General features: G+C 49.3%; 2 protein-coding genes across 3 annotated transcripts in view; one reads left to right on the forward strand and one right to left on the reverse strand.

Moving 5' to 3' along the window:
- The window catches only part of RECQL5 (RecQ like helicase 5), a 35,869-nt gene extending 32,699 nt beyond the window's left edge, over positions 1-3,170 (forward strand). For both annotated transcript variants that reach the window (XM_082067269.1, XM_082067270.1), the window contains 4 exons: positions 22-100; positions 990-1,241; positions 1,747-1,819; positions 1,936-3,170. In XM_082067269.1, the coding sequence (XP_081923395.1) occupies positions 22-100; positions 990-1,241; positions 1,747-1,819; positions 1,936-2,036 (505 nt within the window). In that variant the 3' untranslated portion in view covers positions 2,037-3,170. The remainder of the gene's footprint in view (positions 1-21; positions 101-989; positions 1,242-1,746; positions 1,820-1,935) is intronic.
- A 1,312-nt stretch (positions 3,171-4,482) lies between these two features.
- Positions 4,483-15,388, reverse strand: part of MYO15B (myosin XVB) — a gene marked incomplete at both ends in the record, with an annotated part of 40,780 nt that continues 29,874 nt past the window's right edge. Inside the window, 23 exons of the mRNA XM_082067391.1 lie at positions 4,483-4,542; positions 4,795-4,935; positions 5,386-5,519; positions 5,984-6,117; positions 6,837-6,964; positions 7,368-7,549; positions 7,863-7,953; positions 8,268-8,345; positions 8,620-8,714; positions 9,308-9,438; positions 10,014-10,090; positions 10,434-10,510; positions 10,877-10,949; positions 11,194-11,257; positions 11,354-11,466; positions 11,742-11,902; positions 12,215-12,326; positions 12,466-12,607; positions 13,066-13,184; positions 13,439-13,557; positions 14,062-14,137; positions 14,303-14,362; positions 14,875-14,990. Of these exons, the coding sequence (XP_081923517.1) occupies positions 4,483-4,542; positions 4,795-4,935; positions 5,386-5,519; positions 5,984-6,117; positions 6,837-6,964; positions 7,368-7,549; positions 7,863-7,953; positions 8,268-8,345; positions 8,620-8,714; positions 9,308-9,438; positions 10,014-10,090; positions 10,434-10,510; positions 10,877-10,949; positions 11,194-11,257; positions 11,354-11,466; positions 11,742-11,902; positions 12,215-12,326; positions 12,466-12,607; positions 13,066-13,184; positions 13,439-13,557; positions 14,062-14,137; positions 14,303-14,362; positions 14,875-14,990 (2,483 nt within the window). The remainder of the gene's footprint in view (positions 4,543-4,794; positions 4,936-5,385; positions 5,520-5,983; positions 6,118-6,836; positions 6,965-7,367; positions 7,550-7,862; positions 7,954-8,267; positions 8,346-8,619; positions 8,715-9,307; positions 9,439-10,013; positions 10,091-10,433; positions 10,511-10,876; positions 10,950-11,193; positions 11,258-11,353; positions 11,467-11,741; positions 11,903-12,214; positions 12,327-12,465; positions 12,608-13,065; positions 13,185-13,438; positions 13,558-14,061; positions 14,138-14,302; positions 14,363-14,874; positions 14,991-15,388) is intronic.

Genomic DNA, 15,388 nt, shown 5'->3' on the forward strand with positions numbered 1-15,388 from the left:
TCTCTCCACTCTTCCCACTAGTGTTGCTGAAAAAGTCACAGAAACTGAGCTAACTGTTGTTGGGGAAGGTGATTGTGGGAAGCGACCAGGATCAGATGAGGTAAGACATGAACAGATGCTAATTTCCTCTTATTTCTTCTGCTCACCTTGTGCCAGGTTTCTCTCTGGGAGTGATGCTCCTGGTCTGAACTTCACCCGATAGCGTTATTTATCTGGGGAGGGCCCAGCTCCAATTGCAGCAGAGAGGAGAACCGTAGTTGCGTTGCGCTCCTGGTGTCCCTGTCACCCACTGGGCCAGTGCCAGGAACTCGGACCGCAGTGGAAAACTTCCCCTCCACTCTGCTTTGTTTCCTCTTCTCTGCAATGCACGTGACTGTAACCTTTGCTGGTGACTTGCCTGGAATGACTCTCTCCACCCCCCTCTCGATCTGTAACTAACTATAATTAGCAAGTTGCTCACAAGCCAAGGGAATGAGCACAGGCCAGTGGCCGGCAGGACTGCTCAGCAGCAAACTGTGCTCAGAGTCGCCTTTGCCATTCAGTCTCTGGTTCTGCATTTGGCACCTGGGACTGCCCGGTAGCCGCCTCTGCTGAACAGGGCAGTTTGCTCATTGCTCTTTCAAACCGAGCAGGAGTGTGGCACTAGTGAAGTGGCTGATTCTTTCTGAGAGATGTATTCTCAGCAGACATCCTGGGAAATCTTTTCCTGTCAGTTTTTCCTGTATAGGGTAGGGCCTAGAAATTAGCTGCCCTAATAAGAGCATAGGATAATTCTAGATGTGTTAGTCTTAAAGGGTTTTTCTCTTTTGTAAGGGAAACTGTTATGTGTACTCAGCAAACTGGGTTACAGAGATTCCTGCATGTATTCACTGTAGGGAGAGCCTGTAGGACACTGCAAAGATTGATGTTCTCAGAAGGTAGCAGCTGCTTCGAAGTGTAAGGCTGCCATGGGAGCTGATGGCTTTGGTTTTCTTCTTTCCCACCTCCAGGATATGGAAAGTCCTGCAACAAAGCGGTTACGGACAGTGGCAAAATCTTCTATTCTGTCCCAGCCAGAAAGCAAAAGTGTTGGTCCAACAAAGAAGAAGGTGACTTTTGATCCAAACTTAGCACAGTGTGATAAAGAAGGAACCAGCAAGCCCACACAGCCGGTGACCAAAGGCATGTCCCTCAAAGAGACAGCAGACATCGTTGTCAAATATTTGACTCCATTCTACAAGGGTGGCAAATTTGCTTCCAAGGTAGGACACAGCTCATGCAAAGGACACTGCACCTCCTAGTGATCTGGGGCTCCAAGAAGGGGCAGATGATCTGGATACCACATTTCATTTCCAAGTCACACCTTGCTGTGTGCTGTTTTAGTGACTCCAGGTGCAGCAACTCACCTCTCCCAGGAAAGGTTTTTTTGTGTGATTTAGAGTGGTATCATGCTGGTTCCACACTTGCGATTGTTCACCCTTTCTTACTCCCGTAAGTTTTTAAGAACTGCCATCTGCAGTAGGCAACAGATCTGGTTCAGTTTGGGTGTAGTTTACTTGATGTGTTCTGCAAGGCAGCACGTGTGCGCGTGTGCTCTCCAGCGCTGCAGGGTCAGGTGTATTTGCAGGTTTGCAACACCCCTGGAGTCTAAATCTATGACTGGTTTGTGCTAGAAACAGCCTGTGCTAAGGGTGAGACAAACGTGGAAAAAGTCTGGTGAGGTAACCAACATCTGCTTTCTGCTCTTTCTCTTGCCCAATTCTGCAGGATCTGTTCAAGGGCTTTGCTCGGCACCTGTCTCACTTACTGACTGAAGAGCAGAACCCTGACTGCAGGACCGGTGAGTTGGCAGCTGGAGTGAGCACTAAGAATCTTGGCTTCTTTTGATGCTAAATGTCTTTAGAGGGGGTAGATGTCTTAACTATCATCTCAAAGGTTGTGCTTCCTCTCTTGCAGTGAAGGAGGAAGCGCAGAGACTCATCAAGGAGTTTTTCAAAACAAGAGTCAGGTGTGAGAGCGAGACAGACTGGCAGGAGCTGCAGCGCTCGGAGAGCTGATCCTTGTGTCGTGTTGGCTGTCTTCCTTTCTCCAGCAGTGGGACCAGGGGATCTTGAAGAACTCAGCCACGGAGGGTTTCATGAAACTGCAGAAGTGAGCTATCTTTTCCCTCTGCATTTTTGCTCACTTCTTTCCTCTGTGATTTGCACTTCCAGGAATGAGTTTCTGAGAATTTATGGAGAGTTCCTCTAACAACCAAGGTACTGAAGCCCTCTGGTACCAAGAGGTGTGAAGTCTGCATCTGCTGTGTAGGTCAGGGCTGCTGCCTCAGATGTTGTGCAGTGTCTCCAACCTCTGCTCCCCGCCGCAGTCTGGGAAGGGCTCAGACTCTGGGACTCTGGTTTGAGGTGACATCTTGCTTCCTTGATGGCTCTTCCCCTCGCTCCCCCATCTCTTAGTTCTTATTTCAGTGTTACCAATAGAAGCCTTACGCTGCAAGTTCACGTGCTTTGCTCAGGGCTGCCTATGATGAACTTGATGGTTCAGTTCCTGTATGGAATGTTTTCCCTTGAAGGGCAGGAGGGGAGCGTTTTGTTTTTACCATGCAGGCAATGCGTACTTTCTGAAGGCGGAGAAACTCAGATTCTTTTTCTTTTAATCTTTTTTTTAACTTGTCTAGTTCTGACTGTCCTTTAATTTAAGCGGTGATGCTCTTTCAGTATTAACCTCTCCAATAGTGGCATGAAAGGTTGCCAACGGTTTTCCAGCATTTGCTTGTAACCCCTAAAGCCATATTTGCTCCCTGTGCCTCACCCACAGTCTGCAATAGAAAGGGCAATGCTGCTGTTACAGCTGGTGAAGGTACTGCTGTGATCCTCAAACTGACACTGCGGTGCCCCTGCTGCTATGATTATATAAGGACCTGAACCTTTGGGTATCGGTGGGGTTGAAATGACCCAGTTCCGTGGCACAAGTCCTGTCTGTTGGGTTTGTGTTGGGTTCTGTATTGTTCCATGCCTGTAGAGGATGGTGGCCTCAGGCACTAGTGCTGCTAGAGGAACCTGCAGCCAGAGGCCATCACACAGGCTTTTGGGTCACTGTACTCAACACCTGTATTTTTTAAAAATGTATTGAAGGGTACGTGCAGAACTGACAATAAAGCGATGTTACTGCCTGGGTGAACTTCTCAGAAACTCTTTGCTTGTCTTGTCAATCAGGGGGCCTCCCGAAAGGGCAGGTTAAGGCATGGAGTTGTGTGACGAAGTGCTTTATCACAATGTGAGACATTTCTAACCAGAAATAAGGCATAAGGCAGCAAAAGCTCAAAGAGGAGGGGAATAAGGACAAGTTAATCTTCAGCTATCTTCTCTATTCCTTCCTTTCACGTTGCTGCAGTTCTTTACGCAGCCCTGCAGTAGCACAGCTGAGGGGGAAGGTGGAACATACTTCAGGTAAGACCTCACAGGCCGTAGCGAGCAGCACTTGAAGGGAAGATGCTGTAGCTACTGTTGGCATCAGCTCACCAGCAAGAAGGTGGCGTGCGCCTCAGCTTGCGTTGAGCAGCCTCGGGTCTGTCCCGTTCCTGGCCAACAGTGACAACCTTTTCCTCAAGCTTTGCCAGTTACCTGCAGGTCAGTCAGCTTCAAAATATCTCTATGTGATTATTTTATTGCAATCTCCTAAAGTGCAGTTACTTTTCAGTTCAGTAGGACAGCTGTATCAATAAAAATAAGTTAAGCAGTTTTGTACAACCCAGGATGCTCTACTGTGATACAAGCTCCATTTGAATACGCTTTCTCCAACGGGCATGGAGCCACCATTGAGTATGACAGCTGCACAGGCATGACTGACTTCTTTATAGTAGAGGGAAACATATGCATATAATTATGTCAGTAAGCAATTACAATAAACTTTCTTACCATTGCAGCTCAATCTGTGCCCCAGCATATATGTTAATTTTATATTAACACTGATCTGCTTTGCAATTAAGATGCTTTCTACAAGCTCCTGCTTCACAAATCCTGCCACAGGGCCTCTTGCATATCAGTACAAACAGCTGGCCTGTGGGAAACACCAGCAGCCAGTGCAGTCATTTCATAGCCTCAGCTTTGCGTTGTGATACACAAATCTCTAGCCAGCGTCAGTTTTTGTTCGTGTTAATTAATTCAAAATAGAAGAGAACACTGCATAGCTTGGAGGCGATTTCTTGCATCGGTTCAGCTGCCGTGTTGGAACAGGCTGTGGAAAAGCAACGGTGGGGCAAGGGGGTCGTGGTTTGTTTAGCCAGTGCATGTGTCGCTTCAAGGAAGAGTGCTTGGAACGGAACGGCAGGTCACAAGGGGTGAGATTAAGGTCCAGTCTATCAAAAAACACTGTGGTGGCAGCTGTCTGAGGTCGTGGATGTCTTTTGGAAGAGGAGTTCTCAGAAGACAGGGCTGGGAGCATTGAACAAGCTCAAAGGCAAAACAGTGCTGGTTTGCTTGGGCTTTCTCTTCCTCTTGGGCTCTAGTGATGCAACTCTGTCTTATCCAGGATGACAACAATCATGTGGTACATTTCTTTAGCCTGTCAAAACACAAATCAGGATCAGTCATTCTCTGCCCCAGAAATGGCTGTTTCTCATAATTAAATATTCCCATAAGTCACTTTCCATGATTAAATATCAGGTAGGTGCATGAACAAAGGTACACTTTGGTGTCCCCATCCACCTCTGGGACAGAAAAGCAGCAGGACCATCTCCTAGCAGGGGCTCAGCTGGGCCATGGAGGGCAATTTCTGAATCACCAGGAGGAAGCAGTAGGTCCGGGCTGATCTCACCTGTGACAGTTCAAGCCACATAGTCTTGGGGCTGGCAGCCGAGCCGTAGTTCAGTTCTATGCCGGGCAGCCCACCATCAGAGCTTGGTCGCAGGGTTCGCATCCTCTGCAGCTCATTCAGTGGAATGACACAAGAGATTGCCTGTGTAAGGAGAAAAAAAACCACAAAACACTCGGGTGCAGTGCTTATAAATAAAACCATCTGGTTTCTCACCTGAGAAGGATTCACCTCAAGAGCTTACTGAAAGTTGAGGCAAGGACTGGGTCACAGGGCATACAGAACACAGGGCAGGCTCCTGGTGCCTGCGTGTCCCTAGAACTGCAAGACTGGGACAAACAGGACTGTGACCTTCACTTAGTTTTAGAGTGAACCATTCCTGTTAGCATGATCACTGGACTAACAAAAGAGCACATGGCAGTATTAACTGTTCCACCATTCTTGTCACTTGCTTTGGGCTAGGGCTGTTTAACGTCAGAGTGGCTGTGATGCAGGTTAATACAGTCTCTTCCTGCACAAGTTCTTCTAAAAGTCAAAGGCAACATCTGACAGACATCAGGGCTCTGGACTCAAGGGAGGAATTATCTGGCATACCTGGGTGGTGCCATCCACCGCGATGATATCGTCTTTATTCACGCCAAAGAAGCAGGGTACAGAGATCGTGTTGTCACTGATTCTCTCTACTAAGTAGGTGGTGTAGCCAAAGAAAGGCAATTTCATCGCATGCTCTGTAAGAAAGCAGAAGGTGGCTTTCAGGCAGCAGCTTCCAACCTGCAATCTGCTGCACCAACCTGGTCAAAAGCTGCAAGTGTTGCCAAGCTTTTCTACATTAAAAAGTAGGATTTGACAACAACTCTCTCCTCCTGAGGTTGCTGATACTTAATTCTCAGCAGCCTGGATGAATGTCCCATTCTTTTCCAACCAGAAAACAAACGTGCAGCCAGAATATCAATTAAAACACAACTTTTACAGAGCTCTGAAAGTCTACTACAGACTTCTACAAGAGAAGTGGGACTTCTACCCTGGTCACCATGCTTGGGTCCTGGTGCCAACGTGCAGGTGGAGGTTGTCAGGGCTCATTCCAGGCTCCAAGGATCCTCACCAACCTCATGAACTGTCCCAAAAGCACATTCAGAGCAACTTGCATTATGCTCAGGATAGACAGCTTAAGCAGATCTGAATGTCTCCTCACCTATGAACTGGATTTTTGCATCCACTGGCTGGAGGCGCTGCCTGGTTCTCAGCAGCACGCTGAGCTGGCTCTGCAGAGCCTGGGGGCTGATGAAGGACTGCAGGGGCTTTGGTGTGTACTCCTTCAGCTCCTCCCTGTGCCAACAAGCAGACAGTAATTCACCCCCTGCCCAGCCAAAATGGAAAGATCAACCACAGGGATTAAGAAGGAGAAGGGGTTGTGGCAACAATTTTCAACTGGATGGCTGGGGGCAACAGTGGAGGGAGAGGGGGAGAGCACAACAGGTGCCCAGCAGGGTTGTGCCATCACCCCCTGCTGCTGGTGGCCTGCAGGGATCGGATGGAGACATCACCCCCACTCTAAGTGCATAAGGATACAGGAAGGAAGGAGTGTGAAAACACAGCTCAGGGCTGCAGGACAGAAGCTTTCCAGTACCCAGGGACATTTTAATTCCCATTAGGCCCCTCACTACAGATTTCAAGTGCCCAGCATTGAAAACTCTGGCACTTGTGAGAAAGAACAAAGGAGCATTCATCCCAGCTATAAGCTCATGCACTTTCTTCTTGATATTACAAACACACAGCAGTCAAAAGAATGTCCATGTCACCCTCATGACCCTGAACTCAGGAGGAGTCACAAAGGAAATGTGGATCAGAGAGTCGGCATCAAGAGTGTGAATAGGAGGTGAATCTACTTGATGGGCAGGAGTCAGTCACTAAGTAGTGACGTTAATTAGTAGTTTCTGTTCTCCAAAACAGTCCATTCCTTAATTTTACAGAGTATAATTAACCTAACTAACCCCTGTGGTGCCAACAGCCATTAGAGATAGAGACCCACCCTGAGACAAACATACCTGGAGGGAGCAGAGTTCTGCTGCTCTGATTTGGCCCAGTGCTGGAGCAATGCCAAAGTGCACACCTGCATCTCCATTTCTTTACTACGGATCAATAGTATCTTCCCATTCAGGTAATCCCACAGAATCTGAGAGACAGCACAGCAAAGAGGCCTTTGTTAAACCTTCCAGAAGGAACGTGCAGGTCTGGGCAGCACCAGGCTGCAGAGACCCACATCCTGCACCTTGCTGATAACACAGCCAGCTCAGGCAGATAAATTGAAAATAGAGGCTTTCTGGGCTCGGGAAGAGCATGCAGAACCACAAAAATCTATGTCTGAACAGTACAGCTTACAGGCTAGGGCTACAGGAGCACTGCCTTCCTTGCATCCATAGCTTCAGTTATTAGTCATTCCCAGAAAGAGCATACAAAGATGATCAGCCACAGCCTTCCTGCGTGTTCAGCCCCCTTGGGACATTCCTGTTGGCCTGGACATTAACTCTGCCCCTGCTAGGGAGGTTACTGTGGCGCACACTGCCCTTGTGGCTTACCTGTCCATAATGGACATCAGTGTAAAATTTGTTCTCAAAGTGCAGAGGTGTCCTCCAGATGAGCCTGCGTAAAGTCACAGTGACCAACTTGTCCTCCAGCAGGTAATCATGAATATACTCCGCCGATCGTATTGGCCTCTCCGTTTTATCTACATGTTTACGCAGAGAGAGGGTCGTCACTCCTGGAGCTGGGACAGGAGCACTCCCGCACACCTCTGTTCACCCTGCCCTTACGACTCCCAGCATCAGCCGTTCCAAAGGGGCACAGACCCACACAGACACACACACATCTTCCAGGAACAAGCAACACAGTCCCTGAGAAGGCACAATCCTGAATCCTGGTGACAGAGGAAATGTGCTGAAGAGGAACCTCCCCAGAGCCAGCAAGGGTTAGGGAACTATTCAAGACAGTAGCCGTGGTAATCCCTGTTGCAGGAACTGCTTTAAGAAAGAATCTATATGCTACTCTCTACTTGCCAAGATTATTGCTCTCACTCCTGATGGCAAGAAGAACAAATTCCTGTATCTCTTCCTGTTCACCTGCTCCCATCTGTTCACAGATCTCCTGCAAGAGCTCCTTGGCCACCTGAAACAAGGAAAGAAGCAAATAAATACTGTGGCCAGGCAAGCCCAGAGCAGCCTCAGGGCAGTTAGACACACCAGGCCTGTTAGAGGGCAGCAGTGTGGCTCTGGCCATTGCACAAAGCAGCAAGCTGGGGAGGCATCCCCACATCAAACAGGCCCTGCAGAGGCTGCTCCAGGGATGCCCAGAGACTGAGTGGGAAACTATCACAGCACTATGGGATGCACAAGCCAAGCCAAAGGTTTTGACAGGTAAGAGAGTTCCCTGGTATGGCTCAGGGTCCAGATCAATAAAGAAATTCAATGTAGAAAACTCACAGTGAATGTCTTGATTCTGGAGAGATATTCCACGTCTCCAGGCATCATTATGACTAGCCGGCGGGCACCACGCCCCTTCTGCAAAGTACAGTCTTCAGGCAGCAACACATGCAGGAACACATCAGCCCCACAGTTCTTCCTCCCTCCTCATCTCTGTGTTCCACTACTTGCCCACAGAACCTGACTCTTCCCTGCCTACCCCATGGCATTGCGCTTCCCAGTCCCCTTACAGACACATGCCTCGTTTCCTCTCTTGAGCACTAAACACCCCTGCAACACTGCACGTGGCACCCCCTGCAAGCCTCTGTCCTCCCTCTCTTCCCAGCGTCCCCATTTCTCTGCCCCTCAATACCAGCAGTGCCTCTATCTCCACAGGGAAGGGAAGGTGGCGACGGCCTCCATACATGAAATTTTTCCGCAGGTTGCTCTGACAGATCTTGGCAATATCTGCAAGAAAAGAAGAAAGCTTTATGTGCCGAGCCAAAAAGAGGACTAAGCATTGTCTCCTGTGCTCTTACATCATCCTGGCTGTGCTGAATATATCCCAGGGCCACTGCTAGGAGAGGAAAGAGACTCTCTCCCAGAACATATCCAAATCAGGAGCATCAGCCCCAAACAGCATCCAGGGCAGCAGGAGAATACAGGAATTACAGGATAGAAGAACAAGAACCCTCTTCTCTGGCAGAATTCCAACCCAGATACCTCACAGCTGATGACTCTGGAAGGCTACAGTCTGCCTTTCCCCCAGGGTCTAGCTGTCAAACTGGACCTAAGCCACAGGGCTAAGCTAAGCCTCAGGCAGACACACAATTCCACCTTGCCTGGAGGAAGATGCAAACAGAGACACTAGAGATACAAAGCAGACTCTTGCCTGCAGGCTCATGTCCCTCAGTACCCGACTCATTTGTCCTGCCTAACAGGATAAGGGAGATGTTCTCATTGGACCATGTCCCCACCTGGATCCTGTCTTCTTTCTTTGACCACTAGGCCTTAGTAACAAGGGGGCAGCCATTTATTTTACAGGACACAAACAGTCATACCATGGTGGGTGCTGGATGGATCACTGCTGGCTAGCTGCAGAAACTTGGTGGCATAGGGCATTAGGATGTTGGAGGGGAGGAAGTATCCGGTGAGCAGGTTTAGGAGCAACCAGCCACGCAGCACGCTCTCCCTGCAGGACAGAAAGAACTGTGGGCACCTTGGAACAAGACAATTTCTGCTCCAAGCAACTCAAAGTGGGGCTCTGCCCTTCTGAACACTTTCGGGAGGTGGCAGAAAATGAGGTGTGGCCCTTGGTCAGAGGTTTCTTATGCTGAGGAAGGGATCGATTCAGTTATTCCAACAGCAAACAAAGAATGGGAATAGTCAAGGTCACTCTGATGTCACTGCAACCATATCACAGGCAGTGTGGGGTCAAGCCAGCCCTAAGTGTTGTGTCAGTTCCCTAGGGCTGTGATGAGGAAATCAGGGCTCTGAGCAGCACCACGGCCGGGAGCTACCAGGAATGTTCATCAGTGCATATCAGACATATCAGCAGCCACAGATACAAGGACAAACATCCAGCGAAGTGAAAAAACCAAACCCAGCAACTGGCTAAATTACCCGAGTGCTCAGCAAAAGTCCCAGCAACTAGGCAGCTGAGGATAACACATCATTACAGGGCATCCTCTGCCCTGGTCCAGCTGTCTATGCAGGCAGTTCCCCTCCATCTGTGCATGCACAGGAGCTGATAGTGCTGGTACTCACTGGTTAGGGTTGTGGGTGACCTGTTTGATGACCTGGCAGTAGACTTCATCATGCAGACTCTCCTTCTCCTTGCAAAGCTGCATTCAGAGAGGAGAAGACAGTGTCAGAGAGAAGACGAGGCCAGAGAGGCCTCAGGTTGTCTTCGTGCCCTTCCTCTCCCAGCTCCAGAGCTCTGCCAATGTGGCTTAAAGCTTGGACTTTGCAACGTCAGGTCTGTCGTGCTGTCTAGGCCCAAAAGGGAGGCAGGTTATACCCTCATCCAGACAGTGATGTCCAGGAAAACCTTTTACATGCAAATGTTCCTGTTTTTCAATTAGCCTCTCTGTTTCAGCTCTCTCTCTCACATGGGAGGTTGCATTATGGCTCTCCCTGCTCTCTCCCTTCCCGGCAAGATCTTGGCCCTTCATTCCCATCGCAAACCTGAAGGATTTCATAGATGCATTCAACGTCATTCTGGTTCTTGAGCTTTGGTTGATCTCCCATGAACCGCATCAGAGCTGCAAAGCAAAGGCTGGCACTTAGGTCTAAGCAGAAGCGATCCTGCCATGGGGCAGGCAGCAGACTAGAAAATGTCCTGAAAGCTTTTCTTCTCCAGGCTCACACTGGACATGTACACAGTGGGGCATCAGCCCAGGTAGTGTGTGCATCAAGTGCAAAGTGTCCAAGAACATAGTGCATTTTCCCAGATGCTTCCAGCAGAGACAAAGGTGGTTATTAACTACAGAAATGTCTTAAAAGGGCCCCTCCTCTCACAGCTTTCGTTTCCTGCTCTGGGCTCTATGATGCCTACGTGATGCCACCAACACCATCCCGCTCGCCCCCACTCCGGCCTCTGCAGTGTTGTGTCCTAGGGAGATACTTACTCTTGAAGTTCTTCGTAGCAAGCTCATTCAGCTCACTGTCAGAGTACCGGAGCAAAGACTCCTGGAGTGGGACCTGCAGGGCCAGAATACGAGGGTAAGATGAGGAGACAGATCACGGAGAGCTGTGCTGCAGGCTTCACAAATGACACAAGCTCCCAGTATCTTGCAGGGAGCACTGAGGAGCAGAGGGCACCCACACGCCTCCAGAGACTGCAGCCAAGGATCTGCCCTCTGTGCTTTTGCCATGTAGGGACAAAGCTGGAGGCAGCGCTGGGGCTGAGGTTCTGGCTGTAGCCAAGGAGAGAGACTGGGCTCACCTTGGTGTGTTGGACCAGCTCAGCTGCACTTTTCTTCTCAGCAGGTGTCCCCTTCAGTCCCTGCCTAGACAGAGGAAAGAGAAAATGCAACCTAAGAAATATCCCCAGAAATGGCTTGGTCTTGCATATGCCTTTTCAGGAAGGTTCACAGCCTACTCACAGGGAGCGAGCCTCTCGGAAGTAGGCTGCGGCGAAGTCCATCATGGTGTAGTGATCACCGGCAGGGACTAACATGGTGCTGCTGGGTTCTGATGTCAGGCTGGGAACAGAACTCTGCAGAGACAGGCACCAAACCCACCCTGAAAAGTCAGCTGAGGAACTGCAGTGTGTATTCTCCTCACCTGCCAGACCTGGGAAGGCCTCATCAGTGTGTGGTGCCTCCCGCTCCCACTGTAATACTGTAATTTGAGTGTCTATCTGCAAAGATTAAGCAGTCATTTTCTTTCCTCTAGCCTTGGACATCAGACACTACTGGGGCTGCAGATGCACTCTGGCAGCTCCCACAGAACTTGTCCATGTCCCCTGTCAGCTCCCCAAGGACAACTCACCTCTTTGCTGTTGTCCCTGCTCTCTGGGGAAGCTTTCCCGCCCTTCCGCAGCCCTCCACGTCCGTCCATGCTGGCGCTGAGGTAATCAGGGGCTGCAGCCAGTTGCACCAGGCTGGTGGGGAAGATACCACAGCGGCCACCAGTGGAGCCGAACTGCCAGCCTGCAGAAATGGTGAAGAAAGGGTCAAGAACCGCGGCAGCTACCAAGAGAAATGAGCAGTGAAGCATCCTACTGGGAAAGGAGAGCAGCAGACTCTGACCAGGCTTTCCTGCATCCTCTGTAACTGGCAGCTAGAACTAGGTGAGCCACCATCAGAGAATCGTAGAGCTGGAGGTGACTATGCCAGCCCAAAACAGTCTGATTTCCTCTCATTTTCTTGACAGCAGCTTGCAGAGCTCCTGGGCACCATGGGTCCAGCAGGGCCTTGAATCCAGTCCCCACCTCTCCTGCCAATCTCAATAAACTCCCTCACCTGGCTCCACGCCTTGCATGGGCAGTAACTCAATGAGGTCGCCCTTCTTGAAGCTAAGAAGGCTCTTGTCATCCGTGATGTAGCTGCGCAGAGCAACGACGTAGTTGGTGTCCTGGGGAAAAAAAGGTGATGGGGTGGTCTAATCTCATTCTCAGGATGTGAAGGACTCAGACGATATCATCCCATGGACCCTCTCATGTCCATGTGGGAAACCACCTTCATTCCCTGTTTCACTACAGCCACTCTCTCACCTGCCTCAGCTCCTGGATGAAGAGTTCCACCATGGCCTTGATGCACGGAGCCTTCGGAGAGTGCAGGAAGAGCTGCTCTGTCTTCAGAGAGAACTCCAGGCCATTGCTGCCCTTCAGTTCCACTGACAGCACATCTGCAAAGCTGAGAACACAGCCAGCTTGCTCAGGCTCCTTCTGCCAGAACTGGGGACGCAGCTTGTGGGGATTGGAGCTCATTCCAAGGACTGGGAATGGAGACAGGCCTCAGCAGGCTCCAGAGGGTGACCATTCACCAGCACTGTGTTACAACAGTAGCAGCAGCGTAGGCTGCTCATGGCTTTCACCAGACCACCCTGAGAAACTCCCTTCTGACGACACGCATGGAGCTGACTCACACCTAGCGCTCACTTATTGCAAGCAAAGCATAAGGTAGGAAGGAAAGGAAAAGGCCAGACTCATTAGAAGGAAGGTCAGTGAGTCACAACTGGCCTGGGACAATACTAGAGAGCACAGCACAACCAGACGATTTTCAGCTCACCTGTTCAGTCTGTCTCCTACACTCTGAAACATCCTGCAAGTGACCAGTCATCATCCTGCAGCAATCAGTGCCCTTTTGCTCACCTGTAGCTGTGAAGAATCTTCAGGTGCTCAGGATTATAGCCAGCTGCTTTCACCACCTTCAGCAGCCGCATGCCCCGGTGAGAAACACCCAGGATCTGGACATCACTTCCATTTTCACCCTGTAAGGGAAGTGCAGCAAAGAACATCAAAAGCTCCATCCCACCTGGACAGGATGCAGCAGGGGAAGAAGATGCCACCATATGTACCATGAAGGAGGTCCTGGGCTGACAGAGGTGTCAAACCCGTTAAGGTAAAGGAGACTCAGAAGAATGAGTGAAGTATGGCCAGGCAGGGAGACAGAAAGAGATCCCAGGTGAACTAGAGCCACACAGCCAAAGCAAGTCCAGGGTCTGGTGAGAAGATTAAGACTCACGTGAACTGGGAAAAGGCGGGAGAAATAGTTAGCCCAGTTATCCCGAGCAGCCAATACAATCCTCTTCTTTATCCCATCCTCCTGAATGGACTGGACATCATTGCCAACCCGGAACTCCACTAGGAAGGGTACAAAGCAGATACTTTAGCAGTAAAACAAAGATGGCCAAGCCTTCCTCTGCCCAGGGACTCATTCCCACCAGTCCTCCCCAGCAGAGCTACGAAAAACATGCAGAAGCAAAAACATACCACATTGTTTGCACACACCAACCTACTACTAGTTTCTCTCCCCCTTAACATGAAGCTCTTATGAAAGACAGTTGGATTTTGAGACAACTCAAAATCCCATCCTTGGGCCTCAGTTTCCTCTTCCCACAGTAAACATACCAGAACTAAGTGTTTCTGGCTCAGAGAAATTTCAGGGCCATTTTCTGGCCATTTAGAATAAGCAAACGTTCCTACACTGCACTACAGAGCGCACACAAATGTGCTTTATTGATGCAGTAACAAACATTTCTCCTCTGTCCTAAGTCCTGCCTGAAAGGGCTTGGAGGCTGGTTTGTCGCTTCAAATCAAAAGCTGGGATGGGCCCAGGGAGAAAGGGATGATGGGGCTGATAATTACTCAGCAGGTCTTTCATCTTGCGCTTCTCCTCCCTGGAGATCCGAAGACAGGAATCGGAGAAGGTGTCACGTAGGATCTGCAGAGGAAGGAAACAGAGACTTCCATTGAAAAGGCCACATCTGAGTGTGTTGGAGCATCTGAAGCTGTTAAACGGACCGAGTTTGAAATTATGCAATGTCATTATGGAGACTTCTGTCCCCAAACAGAGACAACAGGCCTTGAGTCACACAGCAGTACGTACCTGTTGGCACAGCAAGTTCAGACAGTAAGGGTGACTGAAATTTTCTTTAGGGTAAAACACCTGCAAGAGGAGGATAAAAACAATAGTAACGTTACAGATGTTTACAGATGTTGCAGAAATAGCTCTCCAGGGATGTTTTGTAATCCACAGGTCTTACTGCCGGAGAGGAGTGAGTCCATCGCTAAGGGCAGGCAGAGAATAGACACTGTGAATGTAAACAGAAGGACTGGGAGCAAAGGGCCAAAAGTAAAGTGGTGAGACCCTGGGATGAACCCTGGTCAGTTCAGTGCACTCTCCAATACACAGTTTTAAACACATTTGTACTATTTAAAAAGGAAAGCACCAGGTAAAAACAAATTTACTTCATTTGTAGATCTTTCAATGCTTTACAGGGGAAGGAAAGGACAGGGTGGGAAACTAAAGCACCAGAGTAGGACCCAGATCCCCTGCCCCTGACTCCTCCCAGAACTATTTTTATGCTCTTATATCACACTGTGTGCAAAAAATTATTTTAATTAAATGTGGGATCAGTTCCCTCCCCCCATAGCCAGCCCTCAGCTGACTAATTGTACCTCTTTACGCAGAAAGATTTTCCAGGCAGGGTTGTCATAGGAAAAGCTGACACTGGTAGCGAGCTTGTACAACTGGGTCTTGATACCATCATCATCTGCTACAGTTACAGTAGAGTCTGTGTGAAGAGGAAAAGCAGTGAAGATGGGTTTTGCTGACTACAGGCTCACCTGCCAAGGACCTACCAAGAGAAAGGGGACAGCGCCATGTTCCTGACTGAAGATAACTGCCAAGAACCCTCTTGAAGGTCAGTGATCAGCTAATGTGAACACATGCACAAAACAGTCATCATAGATAATCGAGAAATGTAGTAGTTCAGTTAAGCTATTTCTACATTCCTATTCAAAAGCAAGTAGAGACTTTTCAAGTTAATGCAGTTATTTTAATTTACTTTCATAGGACTTCCTAAAGATCAATTTTTTTAAGCAAGAGGGGGAGTGAAACAGGGGCATGCTTTCATACCATGGAAACTGATGCAGGATGGAGTCCTGCAGTAATGTGCTTGACTGACTGTTC

Source organism: Streptopelia decaocto, assembly GCF_964273445.1.
Source record: "Streptopelia decaocto genome assembly, chromosome: 16".
NCBI lineage: Eukaryota > Metazoa > Chordata > Aves > Columbiformes > Columbidae > Streptopelia > Streptopelia decaocto.